Source organism: Rissa tridactyla, chromosome 5, assembly GCF_028500815.1.
Source record: "Rissa tridactyla isolate bRisTri1 chromosome 5, bRisTri1.patW.cur.20221130, whole genome shotgun sequence".
Lineage (NCBI taxonomy): Eukaryota > Metazoa > Chordata > Aves > Charadriiformes > Laridae > Rissa > Rissa tridactyla.
In genome coordinates this window covers 72,422,475-72,447,739 of record NC_071470.1, presented here as the reverse complement: position 1 = coordinate 72,447,739, position 25,265 = coordinate 72,422,475, and the positions used below count along the sequence as shown (strand labels likewise).

The 25,265-nt window shown below is 36.6% G+C and overlaps 1 protein-coding gene across 1 annotated transcript in view; it reads right to left on the bottom strand.

Annotated features, from left to right (window-relative positions):
* HHIP (hedgehog interacting protein) overlaps positions 1 to 25,265 on the bottom strand; it is an 82,663-nt gene that overhangs the window by 41,907 nt on the left and 15,491 nt on the right. Inside the window, exons 3-4 of the mRNA XM_054203703.1 lie at positions 22,430 to 22,586; positions 21,404 to 21,605 (exon numbers count right to left, since the gene is read on the bottom strand). Coding sequence (XP_054059678.1) covers positions 21,404 to 21,605; positions 22,430 to 22,586 — 359 coding nt within the window. The remainder of the gene's footprint in view (positions 1 to 21,403; positions 21,606 to 22,429; positions 22,587 to 25,265) is intronic.

The window sequence follows — 25,265 nt, the reverse complement described above, 5'->3', positions numbered from 1 at the left end:
GTTTTTGCACACTTAACCCATATACTTATGTATATTTACGTGGGACTTGAGGTGGCAAATGCATCATTTTATGCCAGGAGTCAGAGCCATATACGCAGGTCTGGCAGTGATTATTGATGATAAATCCATCCCTGAATTTTGCATATTAAAATAATGCATGAATATAAAGGCTCTGTTAGGGCACAGTATTGAAGTACCTTAATGTGTGTAAGCACTTTGACACCATAAATATTAATTTCTCATGAAAACAAGTCTTCATAGATAAACAGAAGTCCTAGTATACGAAACACCTATGAACATGCTCAACCGTAAACACTTTGATAATTCCATTGCATTTGAGGTCAAATATGAACACAGTGCTGATGGGACGATTGCATTTGGAGAAAGATCCTAATATGGTCCTGGAGATTTGTCTCTACCTGGTATTGTGGCCTAATCTTGTCCTCAGTAAAGAACCTAAGAATGCAGTCTGGTGGTGTTCAGAAGTTCCTAAAAATAGGGAGTGGAGCCTTTGGGTTGCTGTGCCACCCACCAGGTCTTAGTTAAGGAGTCTCTACTGACTTGAATCACCATATCTAGTCCCTTGATGACTCTCACGGTATTCCTGGAGGTACGCCCTTTGTCTGGCCTTGAAAAATATTTCTTGCCTTGCTGTGGGAGATACTGTTCTATTGGTCTGCTTGGCTACTGCTGTCTCCAGCTCCAAAGACAACACGCAATGCCTGAGCGGCCCTTCAGAGCTGGAGCTGACACAGTTCTTCTCTGTAAGAGGTCCTCAGCAAAATTACCCAATAGACCTTTGCAAAAAGTACTTGTGCGACTCTGGATTACTGTGTTTTTTGCTGTAAAATAGAGTTATGCTGGTTCTGCGGATTTTGGATGTTTCTAAAATTGTGGCACCCTGTGATTTGCCTTTGCTGACTGAAGAAACATATCACTGTTCCTAAACTGGTCATCGCCCCTTCATCAGCATAATTCATTTCCATAGTAAGAAACCGTTGTAAAGAAATTTGGCTACAACTGTTCCAGCAGAGTTTATAGGTTCATAGGCCAACCCAAGCAGCAATTAATTTAAAAGAAGATGTGATCATTTCCTATCTTTTATGAGCATTAAATAATAATTTTTTTTTCTTTTGGGCAAAAAATATTTGACATGTCAAATGACTAGAATAAGAGCTGATAGCATCTATGTTATTTTTAAATATTAATATATTTTACAAATAAGAAAATCCCAAAGCGTTATAAAAGAATAACAGGTACTGCATTTTAAAAGCTGTTTTTCTTTATAACTGTTAAGTCTAGAGTTTCAGAGAGAAAACACTAATAAAAATTAGTCAGTCATCATTATGATGTCATTCTCATAATTCCCCTTGAAGTAAACTAGCGAGTACAAATAATATTTGTAATGTCTGACATCATCTATGTAGCTTTCCATTGCTCAGACTTTGGGTTAAATTTAGTGATGTTTCCCATTTGTTAGAGAGAACACCTTCTGGGTGGAATGGATTCCATTAAGAAAATATCTCTGAAGCTAAGCCATCTTTGTAACTTGTTTGAAACAAAACAAAAAAAACCCAAACAGGACAGGAATGATAGGAGTACAGCAATAGCAATTTGTAAAAAACGTAATCATCTGTAAGAACCAAAGTTTCAGTCCTGAGTCTGAGTGCTCACATGAAAGAAGGAACTATGTTCTTCAGTGATGCTCTCTTTAAAAAGAAATATGCATCATCATAATTGTTGTACTCAGGAAACAATATTCCCTGCCATGTGATATATGCCCATTTATCATAGTTTGACCTGCAAAGGCTTCTTAGAATAACTCAAACTTTAAAAGATGTTCCAGAATAGCCACCGACTCATCTTTTGTTGCTTTTGCTTTGAGGTGTTAAGTATTAAAGGCCATTTCTAAAAGTGATTCCTTGTTTTTAAGGTGTAACTTAAAACAGCTAAAAAGTGTATAGGAATCACAGAAAGAGTGCTCAGTATTTCCTCAAAACTAGTCTCAGGTTGACCGCAAGCACTAACTCACATTTGAAAATCTTAGTCTTATATTTACATTAATTAGAATACTGTCCATTAGGTGATAATTTATGCACATAGAATGGCCAGCCATTGCCTTTCATCTTCCTTTTTTGCCTTCCCCAAACATCTGTGCTGTTCTGACCCACAGCACAACTGGCTCATCAGCATCTTTGTCCTTAACCTACTTTGGATCCAGACAAATACATACCGATTGAGTTCATTTTTAATGAAATAATCACCTGGAATTATATCTTTCATTTATAGTCATCTTTCAAAGATAAGCAGTACACGGGTGATTTGGACCAATGTAATCCTAAGACCCCGCTAACTTTTTCAGGTAATACATTTCATTACTTAATATAAACTTGAAATTTATGAAAATAGTATTTATTATTCCTGATATTTTGAGTTGTTGTTGGAAGACTTGGGCATCTGTTTTAAATGGTGTCATTATTTACACGTGGTGACTTCTGCATTTGAATGGCCATTAGCTAAATGTGACAGTTATTCAAATTCAAAGTAGAAAAAAATGACTAGAGTTGTCAGAATGTTGTGATACACTGATTCATTCCTTCATAAATGCCAAAATTTTCTATTACCCTCCCTCCCAAAAAGAGGAATAAGGAATTAATCCATTTACAATCTATACTTAAGTACTGAATGGAACATTTCCTGAAAGAAAAATAGCTAACATAAACACAATTTCTTCTTTAGAAATAGGAGGTATGTAATAATTAGCAGAGCCTCACTGAGCTACGAAAACCATATTCCCTTAGGAGAAAAAGAACAATAACTACTGAAAAAAGTGACAGGCTATACACAATTTGTTATATCTAAAGAATACAAATATAACTGCTTAAATGTATTTAAAAAGTGGTAAATTGACTTCCTCTACAAATTCGTAAACTCACAAATGTTTCCTTGACATTGTTCTTGGAACTGATAGAGGAAAATCTCCCAGGGACACACGAAATGTAATAAATGTAATATGAAAATTGCCCTTTCTCATATTAAGATTAAAACAAAACAGATATTCTCCAGAAAACCAGCAGGTTCCCCTACTCTCTGCTCATCATACGGGCTCTTCCCACAGTCTCTCTGCATGAAGGACTTAACGAACTTCGTCAGAGCTGACTGTATGGAAGGAATGTGGACTCAAGCATTTGAAGGCATGCCACAGAACCTCAGCAATCCACTCTCTTGTTAATTACGACTAACATTTCATTATGCTGTGGTATTTTCATCTACATAGATGTGCGTGTACATCTTAGTATGTAGTGTAGCCAGTGCTTGCAATGGTATTACAAGCCCTGCAAAGTATCCGAGGTGTACTGAATGCTGAAATTAGTAGAATAAAACATTGGAGTAGGTTTTCAGCTTCTTAATTTGAAACCTTTAGCCTTCATGATTGCAGGAATAAGTTTGAGAACACAAATCAAGCTAAAAAGTAAGAAGGCACTGAATTTCCACTCCCCCTGTTTCCGAATGGATTTTTTAAGCACATGGCTTTTAAGCCAATTTCATGATTTTGGAGTCTGCCTCATGAGTGTCTGAATGGACAGGATTTAAGGTACTTTATATGGCTTATTTAAAAATAACATCCTAACCCAAGCTATAAATCATGATAAGTATTTAATGCCTTATGTATATAATAAATATTCAAGTCTAAGTATCTGGTTACAGCAGTGATTAAGAGTTCTGAAAATCAACCCCTTAGAAGATGCTCTTCAGTGGAAATGCTGTCAGTGGTGAGGCTTCTTTCACACCCTTCTATGCACATGTACAGTTCAAAGCCATGGAGTCAACAGCCTGACAGCATCTGTTACTTCTGAAGTGTTGCGCACATCTATACACTTGCAAATCTCATTTAAATATTGTTTTTTGAGAAATTTAAAAAATTCTTAAGAGAGAGGAGCTGGCCTGATAGGAAGCTCTGTACCTTACAGTGGTTACAGCAACTGGATAGGGTTTGTGGTGGGAAGAGGGACAGAAGGATAAGAAAGGTATCTCAGGGGAGGCTACCTCTACTTTTAAGATTTTCATGAGAAAACTTCATCTTCATTGAGCTGGGGAAGAACTACCTCTGGCTGGATAGTCAGAAGGAGTGAACTGTAACTACAGATACAGATTACTGCAGACTTTGTCTTTTTTAAATCCTATTACATTTGCAACAATACAGGCAGGGGACGGATGTGCTGGCTTTGGGGGGGGGGTCTGGCTGGGGACAGCTGTGCCAAAAGGGTCTGTGGGGTGCGGGTGGACAGGAAGCTGAAGGTGAGCCAGCAGCGTGCCCTGGCAGCAGAGAAGACCAACAGCATCCTGGGCTGGTGTAACAAGAGCACAGCCGGCAGAGCAAGCGAGCATCCTCCCTTTACTCTGCACTCACCAGGCTGCATCTAGAGCATTGTGCCGGGTTTTGTCGGTCTCTCGGTACCAGAATGACATCAATACGCCAGAGTGAATTCAGTGAAGGGTGGTTGGGGACTGGAGCACGTGCCCCGTGTGGAGAGGCCGAGAAAGCGGGGCTTGTTCAGCCTTGGAGAAGAGAAGGCTTCGGGAGCTTGTTTGGCAAGCGGGGCAGTTAAGTGTGGCAACGAATACTGAGAATTACATCACTAATGCTAGTCTAGGGTTTTTGGCAAAACCTTTCTGCGGCGGGTATTGTTGGAAAATCCTAATCAGAAAAAAAATCAGTTCACACATCCTGTGTAAAGGTCTAACCTATCAAGCTATTGGTTATGTTCTTACGGACTTTCTCTCATTTTCTTTTTCTGTTTTTACTAGAATTTTTTGTCTTGACCTGAGAAGGTTTCCAAACAACAGTTTCCTTAAAATCGGAAGAGGAATTCTGCACTTGATTCATGTCAGGGACTACAATCTGTAACTTGCATATCCCGAATAACTTCCCTGATCATCTGTGTACTGCAATGAGTCTCTTTTACCAAACAATAGTTAATTACACTCAGGAGCACAGCAGGTCTCTCTATAAGCAAGTACCATTGACTTTATATCTGCCTTTGGAGCAGCTTCTGTGAATTTTGTCTGTCTTATTGTATATTGTGTCCAATATTTTACAATTTTATAACTGTCCCCAGAAGTATAGCTTGACAACCCTTAGTCACAGTGGATAGCCTTGGAAATACTGCATCCAGCCCTGATAATCAGCAGACCTTACATGTGAGTCTCATAGCCTAAATGAGTCCCCGAGTCCCCTAGCTTTGCAGCACATTCAGAGTTTCACATAAAAGATGATTATGAGATGTCTTGAGATGTCTCCACACAGAACAGAAAGAAACAAAATTAACACTGGGCAAGGAACCTGAAGCAAAGATTAAAGGTGACAGTTGTACAGCCTACACCACCAGCAGAGCTAGGACCTACCTGCCCCCAGTTTTATTGACATATGACACAATTCCCTCTCAGGAAAGCGACATGGCTGCTGCAATTTTTGTAAACAATTGGATAATAAATTATAGTATTAGAAAAGCTACAGGTGAATCCTTCATTAATTGGTGTTGAATCAGAACTATCAAAGCAGCAGCATGTAACAGACAAGTGATTACGTTGCTCAAATGTCATTCCTGTTATGTGTGACAGTTCAATTTGTTAAACTTTTTCATCAAGGAATAAAGAGAATGAAATATTGCCTTCTCGGAAATTTATTACTTCACCTACTTCTGCTAGATCTTTTTTTTTTTCCAAATTAAATATATTTTTAGATGCCACTAAACAAAACCCCTTTTCAACACTGTTAACTCCGATTGTGTCTTGCTGAACTCCTGAGGATGCTGCTGGGTGACAGTGTTCGTTCACCAAAGTACTCCAACCCTCTTTCTTTTAGATACAGCTTAATACCTGCTTTTTATAGTTGGGTAGCTACTTGAAGTTGTCACTGATGCTTCTTAAATATTTTTCAGGACAAAAGAGAATAAGGTGAGAGCTCTTTGTGTGTTTAAAGATTCTTCCTGAGGTACATTATATTGAATTTAGTGTGCCATTACATTACCTAAATTTAGAAAATTTCTCTAGACTTCCTACCAATGTATTGTAATCTTGTATCACCAGCAAATTCTGCCACTTAGTTACCATGAACTCTTCAAAGTAACAGCTGATTTTCTAGAAGCAATACTAGATGACACATTTTAAAATTATTTTCAAGATATTGGTTATTTGTTTCTTCTAGTTGTTTTTACACCTCCTAATTTAGCATTGTACGGGAGGTATGTCCAGAGGCACCAGTATAGAGGAGTTCTTCCCTGAGTGCAGTCTGAACCACAACAGGTTTTTTTGATTTTATGACTAGCAATCTCTCATGCTACTTTCTTCAGAGACATTATATAAAAACTTCTAGAAAATTAAACTATTTTTTCTTTATTATCTTACTAATTCTTTGACGGAATTCTGTTTATGGCAGCAAATTAACGCTTACATAGGATGCTTTTTTGACATAATTTCACGATTCTCTTAATTTTTCTCACGTAGGATTTTTCTAGTTTCTCACTTCTCTGTAATTTACAAGACGACCTTCAGAGCCCTTTTACAGCCAGCCTCACAGATAACAGTTAAATTTTGTAAAAATAAATAATACAACTTCATTATCTCAACGACTCCAATTTTCAGTTTCTTCAGAGCACTTATTTTTCGGGCAATTTATGCGAGTGCTTTCCATCATTTTTCTTCTCCCTCTCTTTTTTTTTCTCAGTGTAAAGGTGGAGAAATGGAAAATGTTAAACACCAACTATAGGGTGTGTCTTTTCCAGTCTCTCTTATATAAAGAAATCAAGCTATATCTTTTGCTTTTCTGCTTTATTGGTCTAGCTAACTGGCCTCTGCCAAAGACCATCACCTAGCTTGAGGGAGTTTTTTTATCACAATGTATTAAAAATCTCTCTCTATTTTTCCCGATTTTTTTGTTTAAATTTCCTCTCAAACCTCAGAATGTTGTTCTACCATAAATGTTTATGGGAAACTCCTACTTACTTTGCCAGTGAAACAATGGCAGGATATAACCCTTACTCTGGTGTTCCGAATTTATATTCTGCTCTATTAGTGTCACTTGAGTTGGATTTCCATTTTATTATAGGATTATTATTTTTTGGGGGCCTGAACATTCTCTCGTACCTTGCTATATTTCTCACCTTCTTGATTCCTAATTGTTCCAGTACATACATACTTTCTCGGAGTCTAATAACGTTCTTTTAAAGAACCTCCATGCTGCTTCTACGGATTTTAATTTCCTAACTTTCCCCTTCAGGCTATTTCTAACTTCCTCAATATAAAAATCTTCCTTTTTTGAAAAGTACTGTAATATTATTACCTCATGGTAGGATCCCATGGGAGGATGTTGAACTTAATTATATTATGGTCACTTTTATTTAGTGGCTCAACCACATTAACTTCCTGAATCAACTCATATATTTCACTCAATACCTGCATCAAGACTAGATTCGCCCTTTCAGTATTTCAGAATTCTTGTAACAAATGATCGTCTTTGGTGTCTACATACTATTCCACTATTATACCTAGAGGGCTTAAATATAGGTGCCTGTGATATACATGAAAAAGTCATCAGGAAATACTTGTTTATTCAATGCATTTTAAGGGTGCCTAAAGTCTAAAGGGCCTAATTGTCGGTGAAACCACATGGAGTTTTCTAAATTCAAATATTCCTTCTCTGTGCATGAATCAAACTGTATGTTCGGGAGGTCAGTTACACATTGAACTCTGCGTGTGTTGAAATTCACATTTATGCAGCATGAATTCTTGCAGGTTAAATATCCTATGGCTATTTAAAATGAGCAAATGCAAATTACTGCTTCTCCTATGGCTTGAGAGCCGAAGCCCGCTGAAATAGCAGTTGGTTCCTTACGTTATTAAAAAAAAACCACCTGAAACCTAAACTGTAAATTAATGATTTTGTGACCTGTAGTAAATAGAAATGGTGACACTTTACAAGTGAAAGCACGTTATGATGTACAGTAATGGTAATGTATCTCTAATCAGTTGCCGTTAGGCTAAGATTCAGCTGAAAACAAACTTTAGTAATGAACTATATGGTAGTTTTGAAAAGCAGATTGAAATATGCTTTGTCTTTGAACTAGATCCACTGCTTCTCTGAACTTATAAACATGACTTTGAAAGAATGTACACTGTTTTCCTGATTAGAAGTCCCTTTTCTTTTTTTTTCCATTACTCATTTATTTCAATCCCACTTTTAAAATGTAGCTCATTAGAAAAGCATTCTCAGAAGTTGAAACAAATATAGACATGTGTATCCTCGTTCAGCACAGTGCAAGACAGCTATTACTATTACATGTTAGAAGAACACTAATATTTATCTGTACTAGACTAAATTTCTTTATTATTTTAAATCCCAAAGTGATTACTCTTAAATCTAACTTTTTCTCAAATTTGCCACGTGAGAAATGTTTGCTTCATTAATGTTACAATTTGTGGGTCACATTTCAAAAGAAAGATAAAAATAATTTTTGAAATAGTGTGTAATGCTGACATAAACACAGTTAACTTATATTTTTGCAGCTTCCAGGATTGTTTCACTTGTATAAAGCAGTAAAAGTATTCTGCCCTTTCCATTTTTCTCGTACTATAAGAACCAAGAAAGCAGGAATTTGTTTAGCTCATTGGCTCCATTTATCCTGAGCCAAGACCATGATCTTGGAAACCCTTTAACTTGGCTGAATCCAGTACAAAGTTCTTTTCAAAAAGCCAGTGCAATTAGAACAACACAGTGTATATTCAGTCTCAAAATTAAGACGATAAAAGTTTCAAACAGCTAGAACTGAAGCACAGAGTATCATGGACTCAGACCTTTAATCAGCCAAACACAAATCCTAATTCCACTAGTTTTTGATCAAATGAAGAATTGTGTAGTTGAGGACAGCACTAAGAAAACACTATTCTGCCTTTTTGCAAATGGGCAGAACAGTTATCACAGAAAACAAGGAAACATAATGGAAGAAGGGTAAGTTTTACGCAGTCCGGCCTCAGGAGCTTCTCTAAATACTCCAGACAGAGTGATACTATAACACAAGCAATACCCTTTGCACTTTCTATTTTATCACTGGTTATTGCTAAGTGATGATACACATTTGCTAACCCAATTGGCACCCTGCAGAGTCTGTTTTGAAATCCAGTGCTTCATTTTTGAAGCTGTTTGTTCCCAAAAAGCTCTCCTTCACTGCATATCTAGTACATCAAACACATGAATAAGATATTCTCCTCATTTTCTATGAAAACGTCTATAGTTGGTATTTTTAGAAATTACAGCACTTACGAAAATCAAAGAAATCAATTTGAGTACTAAGGACTCTAGGTCATTATGTTTCATTTCACTTTCTAAATTGTTCGCTTGTTGTTGAAGGTACATTTTTGTTTTGTTGAGCAAAGGTAGGAATTCTCAGGCCTTATTAAAAGATAATTTTAGCAGTGCTCAGATTGAGAGTAGAGTAGTAGTTTCTTTCATGGATTTTGTTTGGGGCTTTTTTCAGCCATTCATAAAAAGTGATTTCAGAAGTTACTAGTTAGTAAGTAGCTAATTAAGTTCATTTCCCTTAGCCATTGCCATGTTTTTCCCTTAGAATACTTAGTCCTGGAAGTTGAAATGTTTATGCAGGTAGTCAAATATAATAAAATCTATACACATTAATAAAATGTATATACACCTTTTACAAAATAGAGGATTATATGAATTGTATTGAACCATGTTGCTTTCGTTCTTTTTATTTGTGCCACATACATACTTAACATACTATTTCAAAAGCAAAATTATTAAAAGGTCTATATAATTTGTAAGGAGAATGTATCTCTACAAGAAGTGCAAAATGCTGCAAGTTGCAAAATACTGACTCATTAAACTACAGCAAAAACAAAGTTTTGAATGCTTCAGCTTCAGAAACTGAAATTACTTTTAAATTAAGTAATTGATTACACATTTTCATACCAAGCATTTGTAAATAAAGGGTTCTATCCAATTTTATCTGTGGCCTTCCCAGCCCTGCGGACCTTTGGAGAAACATGGACACTGGCTGTGAAATAATTTTGATTTGTCAAATGATCTTGGAAACCCTTTAACTTGGCTGAATCCAGTACAAAGTTCTTTTCAAAAAGCCAGTGCAATTAGAACAGCGTAGGGGCAATTTGCCCAGTGAGGGGCAAAGTAGCAGAGGGGGCAAAACCTGACAGAGGCTCGTTTCTCTTAGGCAGTTCCCCAATATTCTCTACGTTTGCATTTGCCTGTTGCTTTGAACACTTGACATGACATTTGGAACATCACTGTATTTGGCAGGGCTGTGATCTGTAAGTAACTGCAGAGGCAAATTTGAGTAATCTCATAGGTGGCTTGTTAAGTTTTATTTGATCTTGCTGACTTATTTACATGCGTACAAACATGCTTGTTAGATGACACCACTGACTTCTTGCACTTTCCCTCAAAAAGTCACGGTAGCAATAGCGTCCTAATAATATTGTCCTGTCATGTTCTGTAAGGCAGTTATGGAGGAGGAAAATAGCAGTAATGGAAGCTGCCAACATTTTGCATTGGCTTTCTTCTCATCTGAAATTCTTTTTATTTGAGTAGGTCTTTAAAGTGCTCAAAGCTTAGTGCCTGCATTAACATGCCTAAACATTGTCTGATACCTGATAAGGAGAGTCAATAGTGCTTAGTCACATCTTCAACTGGGCTCCTATGAGGTGTACAGTATTATTTTACATTCATTAGTCACAACTGAGCATTCAAATTGTAATGGAAAGCTGTGTGTTTTCTTTAAGGAAGAGCTTGAAGTGATGTCCTGAGAGGAGCTAACCTCCTTCTAATGTGGTTCCTCAGGAAAACTGATCACACTTCCAAAAAATTATACAGATACTTCAAGTTTACGGAAGTACTCTTCTTATGTAGTTTGATATACAAAAAAGATCTCATCTCCTTCACACTACAGTGTGACTCAGATCCATTCATCCAGCACTTCTGGTCTGTTGTCTCTGGGCTGTTAGAGTGATTGAGAATCTAGCTGATAGAGATTCACAGAACTTTTAGGAATGTCAAAAATATAAAAGTTTTTGGTGATTTACTCCCTCTTTTATTTCTTTTCAAGGCATTCAGTTAGCATAAAAATAATGATTATTACATAAATTAAAGTTGTTGCAATTCAGCTGTAGGGATTGGGATTCAATGCCAGTGAAGATAGATCAAGGTTTTAAAAAGTATCTGCTGTAAATTAAAAACAAATGGTTGAAAGTATTTTGCAGACCTCTCTCCCACAGATTGTATATTCCATTTTCCAAATTAAATCTAAGAGAGAATATTACTTTATTGAGATTTATGGAATAATTTCTTTAAAAATTCCAGCAATATGAGAATGCAGGCAGACACCGACAGCGAACAAAAATAAGTGTCAGCTACTAAGTGGTTTCATCTTTTGGAGGTTTTTTTTTTCGGTAATGGGAAAAATTAATTCTGACTGGTTTTTAAAACTAAAATTATATATAAACCATTAAATTAGGGACAGATCATTTGTCCAATTTTAACTGCAAAGGGCATAAAACGGGTGGAAAACATGATAATATACCAGCGCGCCGCTGGAGGAAGTGTTCCTCCCACAATCCAACTTGCTGATCCTGTCTAAGGAATAGGATTTAAGAGCTTGTGAGAAAATGTGTGTAAGAGAATATAGAGGAAAATTGTTCTGTGGCATCTAGGGGAAGTATATATAGGAATAGCAGTTGGGCTGTATTAACTATGAAAGTATATATGTTATTCAATTTTTAACCTCTTTCAAGACAAAGACATGACCCATTTTCTGTAAGGGGTACGAGGAATGTAACACCAGAGGAAATCATATAGCTCTGATGGACAGGAAAGTACACAGAAGTCTCAAGGACACAGTACTGTCTTTGAGAGCTCCAGTACTTCGTGGGTTCCCTGAAGTATTCTAGGATCTCATTACAGATTTTGGGGTGTCCAAGAGCTTGAAGGGATGATGAATCTTGGAGCCTTAGTGGACTGTTAAACCTCCTCCCATTAAAGAAAAACATGTGGTTGAAACTGTGTTGGCTAAAAACCATGGAATTTTCTGCGTAACTTTATTCCTTCTTTGCCATTTTCTGTTGGATATCGTGATCTGCCTGTTATATTTCAGCAAGCGCAATAATTTCCTTTTAATTAGATAATTACCATGTTATTCATTGGTCTTGATCACTTCTAAATTCAGCTTTTGGTTTTAACAAATGCAGTTACAGAGGATGATGGATTTTTACATTTTTAAAACAGCTAAATGTTCAAAAAGGATTTGTACACATAACAAAATTAAAGTAGGGATTATCTAGCACTGTGTGTGGGATACAGCTATAATCTATACAGTGCATGGAAAAGAAACTGGCATTCTCAATTGCGCTGCACACATCTCTGTAATAACAGGGTAAGAGGCATACAATTTCATGGAACACCCACAATGAAAATTATTCTTTCCAAACAGAGAATTGTTTTGGAATAAGTGAGGTTAATTGGCACCATGGGATTCCTCTCAAGGAAACACAGAACATTAAAATCTACACATGTGCATGTAAAATGATAAAGTATTATCTTCTTTCCCCTCTCAGCTCCTCAAATCTAAGGCACGCTACCCAAAATCAACAGAAACGATTATGTTTTGTTGATTCAAATTTCCTTAGAATAAACTGGCAATTCTTCATCTGGTCAGCTTACAACCTGAAAGTCACTGCGCTGTTCCACAATTGCTAGCTGGGGTATGGTTATCTAGTGCAGCCTCGCACACAAAAATAGAGGTCTCCAGAGCTTTTGGCACAGGCTTTTCGGAATTGTAAGAATCCTTCTTTTCTGTGCAAGCAGCAGAGCTACGGGGTGGTAAGATACAGCCTCTTTCAAAGGACTGTTGTGCCCCTTTTAGGATTAGAACCAAAATCTGCAAATGGTTAATGGGAAATCCAGGCACATTTCACTGTCCTCGGTGATAACACTGGTTGTATTTTACAGTTTCTGAATACAGTTGAAGTATATTAAGTCCTCACAAAAGTATTATCACCCTCTCAAAAATCGTAAAGAACTTATCACTAATAAAGAAAAAAATCTTCCTTTTCATGAAGAAGGCTGAATTCTCACGCAGGCTGTTGTGCTCCATTGTGTCTATCTCATTAACGTTTAAGGTCATTATAAACAAGGACATTTTACTTGATTTATCTTTAAAATGTCCTGTACTTTCCCATTTGGCCCATTTGCACACCTTAACCATTATTTCTTTCCTAGTTTTCTGCCCCAATTATGTCAAGACACATTTTAAACCAATTAATTGTGATTCCTAGTGGGCATGTCACAGGTGAGGTGTGGCCTCGGAAATGACGTCTGTTGTGCCACAAGCCTGACTGCAGCTCTTCTGATCTCTTCAATGAGTGAGAAACCCCCGTGTCCTATGACCCCACATGCCTTCACATGCAAGTCCTCAGTTGAGGAATACTCTTCATCACTTCCCTCTCTGTGGTCTCCAGTGGAAAGCTGAGATGTTTACTGGTTGCCTTGTCATTTTTGCAACCGCATAGACAATGTAGCATTTCAGTTTCTCACTAAAGACATCCTAAAGTCATCCCTTTCCTAATCTGAAAGAGGAGTTCCAGGACACCAAAGAATACCCCAAAACGTATCATGGTTATATGCCAATAATGTTATTTCCCTTGCCACTCTGTCTGGGCCTATGAACGTATCTTAAATGCCTTACCATTTAATTAGTCTTAGTTAGAAATACAGCAGCAAGACAGCAAATAGAATCTGCACTCAGCATCAGGGGAATTAATTGTAGAATGAAATTAAAATTGTATCTTACACTGTTTATAATAGGATATATGTAATATTTATATTCTAACATTGTTATTTTAGAGGACTATCCCTATTCGTCATAGACAGATGGGAGCTTGGTCTGGCAGAATACGAAGGTTTTACTTTCCAGAGTTTTCATAGACAATGTTTCTGAGTAACTGAAGAGTTGCAGGATCGTTAGGTTGAAGAAGGAAGAAATTTAGATAGGATCTCCTAATTCTGCTTCCAGTCCTAAAGCCTGGAGAGAAGTACTTCCTTCCACTGCTCCCCTTTCTCACCATGCATCGAAATAGTCCCTTGTTTGGGAGAAATTTGTCACAAATTGAGTAGCCACTATAAGTTTGGCTTTCTAGGGAACAGAGAGCAGAAGATAACCTTTGCCGAGATTATAAACTAGTGGAGGAGAGCCCAGCTTGCTCTGAGATGTCAAGGCAAAGAAGAAGTTCAAGAAAGGTTTATTGATTTCACCCTCATCCACATAAGAATTCATAGGAAAATAAGTTGATTGAAATTGCTGGACTTGGATGGAAGGATTAGCATGAACTGTGTGAATTGTGGGTCTTTTTTCAGTAACGTAAATCCTGCAGGTATCAATGGACAGTTTATGCGTTAACTTAGGTCTGTACATCAACACGATGCAAAAAAAATGTATGTATCCACTGTCAAGAGGAATATGTGAGAAGTTTTATCAATGATAGAATTGAGCATACAATTCAGCAAATAACACAAACAATCTTGATTCTATTTACACACTAAGTTTTAAATAGGTGTTGTCACTGGTTTATTGTAGTTTTCTGTAGCGGCACTCCACACTGCAAAGGCTGGACAACCTATCATAAGCTCCTTTCAACATGCTCTGCCAGTGCTGGAGGAAGTGGTATTTTTTTCAATTTCTTTATTTGTATTTCATATTGAAAGATCTGAGTAATATGTATTCCTGTGATTAAATGTTACGTTGTGATAAAAACATAGAATCATAGAATCGTTTTGCTTGGAAGAGACCTTTAAGATCATGAGGTCCAACCATTAACCTGGCACTGCCAAGTTACCATGAAGGCATAGTAAAAGTTTCACTACTAATCCTGCATTCCTGCAAAAACACGCCTATGGTGACAAGGTGCTCATTTGAGCCTGAGAAGCTCTGAAATAATTGGCACACAGCAGCATAGTTAGCATATTTAATAGCTGATGGTCTACTTTCATAGTCTTATACTGAATATATGAATTCTTATGGGTGGAAAATGGGTCTACTGCATATGTTCCACAGCACTCTTCACGGCATCACTGATTCCTGCCTGAATCACTGGATCACTCATGAATAAGAGTTTGCAGGACTGAAACTACTTGTGCTCTGATATGAAAACTAACCAAAATACAGTAAGGAATATATCTAACTTTTAACTCTTCTTAAGACTAATTCTTGGAAATTTGCTGAGCATACACTTAAAATAATTGTTGTCAGGTATTTATTTTTTTCAAAGAAAATTGGCTGTTAAAATATATACAAGGAATTATATAGGAATATGGCATTTAAAAAATTGGGAATTAAAAAAATCCATATAAAACTAGTCTTACTGATTAATTTAAAAGTAAGATGAAATAAAAAGGTGATTATGGCTTAGGATTTAGGGAAAGTTTCTGTTAAAATCTGTTTCTCACAAGGAAAACCATAGTCTTAAGAGTACAGAAGAAGGTGAAGGAGGTCAAGGAGTTTAACTCATATATTCTTAACGGTGATCTCCAATACCATTTCGTTGAGATTTTCTATCCCTTTTCCCTTCCTTTCCCTCCCCTGCCCTGCCCTTTCCTTCCTCAGAGGCTTTGCCCTTTATCACAGTATTCCCGTGAGATGTACTACAAATATTTTATTACTAGCTCAAAAAAAAAAAAAAAGAAAAAAAAAAGAAAAAAACCAAGATCCCTACACAAGTACAAGTGGTAATTCCATAACAGCAGTTTTAAGGATATGAATTTTGTAGGGATTTCTACTCTAGGCAAAGTGCAACAGAATGCAGTCATCCTTGCCCGCTGCACAATTTATGTCAGCAGATACAGTAAAGCTACACCAGCGCTTGGTCACAATCATTAAAAGCAGCAATAAACTGAAAATAACTTAAAGATCAGAGATGACAAGCAACTGACCATGAAATGCAACTGCAGTTCCATACCTAAAGAGCTAATTCAGTCAGTGGATTTGTAAGTAGAAAACTACCATGTAACTACAGGGACTTGATTTTACCATTGGCAGTAGTTAGATATAAACTTGGCTACTTTGTACAGTTCTGAGGTCCTTCATTTTAAAGGGATGTTGGGAAAGTTGAATGATTGCAGGGAAGGATGGCAAAAATGATTTAAGAACTAACAGTTGCAGCCCTAGAGCTATTTAGCTTTTCAGAAAGTATCTTGAAAGGTGATTGTAGCATTTAACTCCCAGGATAAGTGGTAGGCTCTTCCTTTTTTGTTGTTGCCAAATCATACCTTCATGCCTTCCCTTCCGAACAATCCATTTTAGACCAATATAGCTTAGACTAATACATGTTATTGGGCTCAGGAGACAAGAGAGTGAGTGAAAATTGATGTAATATGTTGTGCTACATTTTATGGTGGCTGCTACTAATACAAAGGTTTCCAAATCTCAGGAAATAATACAGTTAATAAGATAAAATAGAGCCCCAGGAGTAAGGAATTTGGAGAACTGCTAGACCATTCAGCATTTTTTTGTAAGTTAGGTACAATCCTCGAATACAAGGTGACTGATCTTGTAATAATAACATATTCATCACTGTTACATCTCAAGAAATCATTAAATTCAAGTATTTAGAATGTTTTGATCCCTTTTTTTTTCTGCTGAGTGCATCATGGTATAAATTCATATTTGCCTGATACTTTTAAAACATTTAATTATTTTGCCTAACTTTTTGACACTAGATTCAGATATATCAGGACTACTTTTTCTTGATAACTGATTAAGGTCTCCTTAAACATCACCGAAATCAAAGTATTACCAATACTTTCAATAGCTTCTCATTCAAACTTTCCGCCTCTCTTCTACTTGGCAATAGTTTAAAACAAAAAGAAAATAACAGTAGTGAAAATCAGTCTGAAAGAAAAATTGGGTACTAGTATTTTCATTAAAAATTTGTCTTTGCTACATAACTTTGAAGGAACAACTGGAAAATGTTGCTCTGTAACTAACAACTCTCTTCGCCACAACATGATGGAGCAGTACATCACCAGAACAGGGAAGCAGACTTTCAGGGCTTTTTTTTCTGGTAAATGCTTATTCTTTTCTTCTACATACCTGCCACATACTCAGGGTACTTTGTAATATTAATGAGCCCAAATGATGGAATTAGGATTTTCTCCACTACACTGGGCTATATATTCCTAAATAATTGAGCCCGGGTGCATGCCCTAGATTTGAGTTCCAGGTGCATGTTTCACTCTTGTCCTTACTCAACTTTGGGGCAAGACTGAGGTGCTCGGCTTCCTTCTTTTCACTGCATTCTTGAGATAGGGAAGAGAAGACTAAGGGTGACAGGAGGGTACTGCTCCAACTCGGCCAAGTGCCCAATCCATCCACACATACTACAATATTTATGTGGCCAGTGTGACATAAAATACATTGGAGAGGGCCACAGATGTTGAATTAGCAACTTCTTGAATTAGCAACTTCTTCATTAAGATGCATTCATGGCTTCCGACAACTAAGTTGAAAAATAGAAGATCAAAAAAGCATTCCTGCTAACTGTGCTGTCAAAGAGGATTAGAAATTGGGAGATGTGCAGAGAGAAATTGTTTCTTAAGCTCTTCAGAGCTTTTTTTTTTTTTTTAATCTTCAGGAATCCTGCATCTAATTTTCTCTTCAGTAGGGCCTCTAGGAAACACAAGCTACCATCACCCATTCATGGCATCTCTCTCCGTTATGAAATACTTCTACATGCTTGTGCTAATTCCTTCTGAGATACTGGCAGCATATAAAATTATCACTTCTTCTCTTTCATTTGAACTCCTTAAAATTAAATCACATAACTGTCGGTAGATTTTACTGCAGGAACAATTTTTGAAACAGAGACCTCAATGACTTCAATGAACATTAAAAGCCAGTGGACCAATAAAACATATGCACCAGGTTGTACCACTCTTCTTATTTAATTTCCATTGATATCCACAGACCTTCACAGGGATGACTGACAAGAAGCAACTCCAGATAATCCTATTTATGTGCTTAGGTTAGCAAGACCAGTGAAGAAGCTCTACAAGCTTGCTCACAGCAGCGTTAGGGGCTGAATTTCATCAACACAGGGACCATTAGTTCCATTAGAGGAACAAACCAGCATCCTTTCAGGAGGGTACCAGTGCTATACAATGCAGTCACCTCTCTTCCGCTGTTTTTGTATATTGTTTTCCTACTTATCTGACTGCCAGTGCTGTTATGAGTAAAATGATGTTAGTGAGATCAGAACTAAAGTCCAGGATTGTTTGTATGAATGAAATATGCCATTTCTGTTTCTTGGTTATGTCAGCCTCAAGATAATTATAAATATATTCTTTAGAATATCATCATGCAACAGATTTGCTGCTTTGTGACAATCCAACGATTTTATCACTCCTAAATTTCCTCTTTACATTAGAAAAAGGAGAAAAAATCAACCACCACTAGTTTACTCCACCTATCAACATTAAAAATGTCTTATTGGGATAGCTGTCCAAAAGGGGACTTTTCAGGGGCATCAATTTAAATTACCTTTCATTTAACCAGAGCTGCATAATCATTATTTACCAGATACACTATATACCTGTAAAAGCTGGAAAAATATTTTTACTATTGTCACTAGAGTTAAGTATTTGTTCGTATTTCAGGTACAAACAAAAAAGTAACAGAAACTATTTTCAGACACCTGTGTATAAAAGAGAAAATTTTCACACTTATTTTTATGGAAAGAAAATTGCTTGCCTTTTCTTGCTACCATTGCTTCAAGGTTGGAAAAGAGTTGAACTGTTTTTGTTTACTTCAATGAAGAGTCTCTGTGTTAATTCAAGAATAACATTATATGGATGATGGTATTCAGGAATTGACTAGGTATTTGGGTTAATATCTATGAATCAGCGTAAACGAACAGAGAACTCAAAAAAGGCAACATGTTACCATGGCAAAACACTTCACTGGAACATATGGGCCTGAGTTTGATCAGGAACAACTAAAAATTCATTGATTTCAATTTACTTTTTCACTTACACCACTATATGAGAAGAATCAGGCACATCAAGGAAATGTATACGTACAAATTCATCTACCTTACACTATGAGCATTTCTTGAGTAGGCACCGAGGACACATTCAGCGATTCTCTTTGCGTGTGGATGCAGTGTTTTAGATGCATTTTTTTAATTCCTAGCTATACACTATCTGCACTGCCTGCTCGAAAATTGTCTGTCCACATAGTATTCTCCAGTACTGAATTCTACTTTTAAAGTGTTTAAGAGATAAGTAAAATCAAATACCCTTCAAGTAGTATTTTGATGGAATAATTGCTACTGTTGTCACAGCGATCTTGCATCCTTGTAGGTAAAAGACCATGGACAATGATTATAAGAACCAGACTGCAGGGGATAAACATAAAAATGTTTAAGAACCCTTGTCTTAAAACAAACATTTGGATTATGTGGGGTTTGTTATATTCTATTTATTTATTATGTTAAATAATGTACTCATTCCTCAAATTCTTGTGCTTTCCCCTTTCTGTTTAAGAGCTGGAGTAGTGCTTCTAGGCACATTCCCTTTCTCCTTACCTGTGAAGTACATAAAGCGTCCGTTCTTGCCAGCCTGCCTTAAACACTGCAATACAATTATCCTCAGTCACTGAACTGTTATCTCAGGGAATTGAATTAGACTTTCGAGCTCAGAGAACTTTACACAATTATTTACACAAAATGTGATAGTTGAAACAGAATTTAGAGTATTATATGATGGTTAGGGTAGTAAGGAATAAAAGATCAGGTCACTGATTTAAAACAGAACTAAAAGTTGAATCTGAATCTCGGGGCAGCTGTTGAGAGTCTTATCAACCAGGCTATTGCCTATTCAGAAGCATGGAACGTCAGTTTTCCATTTAGCCTTGCCTCTAAGTTCCAGCTCTAAAAGTTTGTTTGGGACCAATAGCAGTTCTGTGGAAAGTTTCAGTGTCAGTTTTTCACAAGTACAAACTATCAGAATCTTCAGTTAAGAAATATGAAACAGCCTTATATTGATGTTCAAAAATACCCCTGATAAGTCTCTTCTGTTTTGGTATCTCCAACATAATAGTTACCTACAGAGGCAGAAAGGGAGGTGTTCAGGCAATGACAGAATCATATAAATTGGTTCTTTTCCTGAAAAAAGTGTCATATATTTTGTTTCTCTCTCTCTTTCAACACAAATCAAAAATCTCTGAGATATCCTCTCAGAAAAGACTATCTGAAATTGGCTTATTGCCCTTATAGCTGAAACACAAAATTATTAATTAGCATGTGCTATGCATTTTAAATCAACATAGTTTGTCACAATTATTATTTAAGATTACTCTGTCAAGAGTATGTCAATAAGTCTTTCATCCACGAACACTTTATGATATGCAGTCCTGACTGTTCTAGGCAAAACCAGGTAACACTTTAAATTTTATATATATATATATATATATATATATATATGTGGATTTTACTTGCATTACTACTCTAAAATGCGACAAGAAATCAACATGGAACAACAACATCTAACAACATTTCCAAAGTAAAATATCCCCCAATAGACTTACGAGTTTTCCAGCAGTACTTACCTCATACCTAGATGTAATATCTTACCTCTACCCTCCAGTGTATTCCCATCATTACCCAGTCACCATTCCCTCCCCTGACCATGGAAGTTTTCCCATTAAACACAATGAAAGCTGTTGAACCAACCCAACCACACGTCTGAATTTAGAGGTTCAGTCATTTTTTATGTGTATCTCAAACACATACCGTTTTAAAGCAGCCTCCCAGCAAGGGTAGCTTGTGCCATGTTTGAGGTTGGGCCAAGAGGGACTGAGCACTCCTGTCCCTCTCCCGGGCGTCCCTGAGCACTCCTGTCCCCTGGACACTCCTGTATCCGGCTCCTGGGACATCACTGAGCACCCACGGGTCAGGGGATGCCCTGAGCCAAACTTGCTCCCACTGGAATCACAGCAAAACTTGGCTGAATTCTGTGGGATGGAATTGAGCCCAAAGGATGAAAATACAAAGATAATGCCGTGGGATGCTAGTGTTGGATAGTTTCTTCTGAATTTAAAGTGAGGGAAAAATGAAGGGAAAGAGAAAAACTGTGATGACAGTTATAAGATGCTATGTTTTCCCTTCCTGAAACAAGGAAGTTTTCACTTCTTTGCCAGATAGAACTGTAATGTCTGTGGTCATTAGTCTTCTTTTCTATTATTTAAATTAAAATAGTTTCTGAAAAAAGTTTCTTCCCTTTTTCCCCTCACACAGGCTAAAATATAAACAGATAAGTAAAAAATCCAACCTTTATTCCACTTTGAACAAGCTTGTGTATATCCAAAAAAGGTTCCTTGAGTATGTCTCCTTCAGGACTGAAAATCTTCACGTATCCTTCTTTCTCAAGAATAAAGAGCCGCTGGGATCCATCCCCACAATGTACCGCTCCAACAGGCTGCCTTAGTCCACTTACAACCTCCTGAATGCAGAAGCAGTTGTGCTTGTGTTTTCTAAAAAAATATTAAAAAATAGTGAGACATTTCTTTTTTCTCCAAACTATGACACAACAAAGTCCCCAAAAGATAAAATGATTGTTCTGCAGTGATATTAAAAACACAGTTATACAATCCAGAATAAATTATTTCCTTGACTGTATGCAAGCAGATAATAATGAAAATCAGTTTGAATGTCACTTGAGCAAAATTTAGTTTGTGTACAAGAAAGAGGAAATTAATTCATCTTAGATCTGAAATGCAGAGGAATAGGAGAGGAAAAAAAGGTAGAAAAAAGATAAAACAATTTATAAATATAATTCTATAGATGAATATTCTGCTGTAAATTTACTGTAAAACACAGTAAATTCCAGCCATTTGACAAAATCTGGCTTCTAAAACCCATTTAAAAATAATGACTTATTATAGGATAATCTAATTTAGCTATTTTCACAATGAAAAATACATGAATGAAATAAATTGAAAATCATGAAATAAATACTTTACTAATAAACTTACTGTAGTTCTTTAGTAATATTAAATTCAGGTAGAAGTGACTTCTTAGAAGTATGTATGATCCACAGGGTGGACCATAACCAAGATCCACAGGGTGGATCAAACCAGGATTCTAACACCTTTTCAGCAATGCAAATATCAAATGGCACTGAAATATTGAAGCTGATGTAACTTTCTCTTTCGACGTACACTAGCAGCAGCAAAAGAAAGTAACATCTGGAAAGCACAGCTGCTGAGCATAAGCACACACTGAGCTGTTTCACTGTGAAAACCACAGGCTTTGCTAGGGGTTTTTTTCAGATTAAACAACATTTATCTTTATGAACCTGCTGATCTCTTCCTCTTTGTCATATTCTTCCATGTGGTCCAGGGAGTTAGAAGCTGGCCCTCGCACTTGTTTTCTTGGAAAATCTGGAAAGCATACACCACCATCTTTTCTTGCATAGTAAAAGCAAAACTCATCAGCTGTAGTTTGGAGAAAACCTTAAAAATGCAAAAGAGCATACAAATATTTAGTGTGTTGTCATGTCTGCAGTTTTGTGCCATCAAACTAATCTTTAAATAGATTATATATTGAGTGGAAAAAGAAGTCATTTTAAACAAAGTGCTATCTGCAAAAAAGGCCTGCCCTGAATAAATACAAACTGAGTATTACCTTTTACAGTTTATTCATCTGTATTTGTATTAAACCTCATTTTCAGTGTGCTTAAATAATAACAGTAATTCATTCCAAATGATGCTACAGTTCACTTATTAAAAAATTAGGAGACAAAGTTCAGAGTTGAGGCTGTGATACACTTTTCCCTGATTTTAACCTTATTAATTGTGTAGTATCTGCTGTAAAATAGCTTGAGCGGCTTTCATTTAACTTTTTTTGTTTAAAGGGGCTTGTTGTAGTAAAAATCTCTGTAAAAGACATGCAGGCAAGACTTTGTGGAATGCTGGCAGCAAAGGACATCAGTCGGAGAGGTGAATAATTAGTTGTCTCAGAAAGCGAGAAGTGCTTCTGAAAACTGCACGGTGTTGCCATGCAGTTGGCCTCTGGCTGGCTCCTGGCATTAGACTGGGTGAAGACAGTGTCCCACCATGAGGTCTCCTTCCTCAGCCCCCATTCCCTGGAAAGGGGGGTATGGCGCATGCTGCACTCTAGCTGGCTTTAAACTGGCTCGGGTGAAAGGTGGTCTTTAGGTTTTAGGTTGAAATGGGAAGGAGTTCGAAGACCCAGGGAAACAAGAAGTTGGTAAAATGAGAGCCTTTGAGGAAAACCCTGCCGCTACTGATACTGCACTATGTTTAATGACAGCAAAAATATCTCTTTCTGTCTGCAAACCTACTTCTAGTCATTTCTATCCAGTTTTTAATCACTAGTATTAAATCTAAGAAGATAGAATTTGGCTAGTTATACATGTCCTATTTTACTAAAACAGATGTTAAGATAATATGTCTTAAGTTACCTTCGTTCCTCTTTGCGTTATTGGCATACTGTCTGAGGATGTACTATGGTCCAGAACATAACTCATAGAATACACAGAATTAGCACTTAATCGGAATTAGAGGCCTAATTTATGCATGGCTTTACCACTTGTGAATAATGCAGTAATCCATAGATCTTGGCCATAAAACCTCTGGCTTACAACGTACAATAAGAGCTGATCAGGGACAGCTGTGTTTCATTGGAAAATGCCAATTTCTTAAAAGCAAAGTTCTTTCAGAAACATTATCAGTTTTGACAAAATTTAGTTAACATGAAGTTTCTGGTCCAAACTCAAACTTCTGGTCTAAATGAAAAAGAGAGAAACAGACAGCAAACCTCATATCATTATACTCCAATGTCTTGTAATTAGGGTGTTTCATTAGGAAGAGGAATATTCAGGTCAATGCCCCTCATCTGTCAGGCAAGAGTTTGACCCTAAGTCTCCCATTTCCCAAGTAAATGTCCTAAGAACGACTTTATTAGCTATCCTGGGGTGGTCTCTCTGTGGCTTTCTTCATGGAAAATTTCGAAAGAGTTCAATTTCTTCCTTATGTGGAATAGGAAAATTTTTTAGATCCCAGAATTTTTGTGGAGTGGAAAGCCTTTCCCACCCAACTATACTTCTTTTCATATGCATCTTCCTTTAAAAATATTGGAAAAATAATATGACAAAGCCTGCCTTTGGTTTCTAGAAAATAATCTCTGGAAACACATGGTAGTATGTTGTGGTGTGAAAGTTTAATTACCATGATTTGGAGCTTCAGTAAATATCATCTCTGAGGAGCTGGTTTTAATTTATAGTAGTTATTTGGAGAAAATGGGAGATATAATTTCAAGTGGAACAACTGAAGAGGAACTCCGATATAATCACAGAGTAGTATTCCAAGGCTTGTAGATATAATGCCAAAATCAAAGGTAATCTAAAATCTTGCTGTTGAATTATTTGACTTAAGAATACAGAGTTTTGTCTTTAATAATTTATTTCTCTAGGCATAGAAGGTCATTCGAGAAATGCAACAGCAAATTAGAGGTGTACAATTTCGAAGAATTTCTAGAATTTTCCAAGTGTACCATCTACTGTTTACTAAAGATAAACTACTCTTGGCTTGAATGTTATTTTTAGTCAGAAAAACTAAAAGCATATTATGATCATATTGTTTACTCGGTACGTGTTCATCTCAAATAACAATCAATCAGATGCAAACTCACTTGACTAATGCCTTATGCGATGCCTTTTCTTATATGTAAGACTAATCCCTTTTCCTTATGAAATATTTTATCATGCACTTAAGTACATGTTGCACTGCAGTTGCCTTCTGCTATTTAGCAAACCCATCAGCAGGTTCCAACAAAGGATAAGGCTCACGTTCCATTTTTGTTAGAAATGCTCATAAAAAATGCGGTTTGAATTAAACTATGAAAATCAGTCAGTAAATTGCTAAAATGTTGCGTTACTGGGAGGAATGTAACCTCTGTAAATACAGTTTCACCTGTGTATTACGGATGGAATTTTGTTCTCTAAAAAACACAGTAATTTACAAAAATAAAAAACTGCTTGTGTTATAGAGGCTAGATTCAGCATACTAACAGCTTCACTTACAGACAGTTAGAAAAACATTTGCTTCTACTCTCCTATCTACTTGTAGCCATTTCATGTTTTCCTTATCGTGCTTAAATTTTAAGGTCTT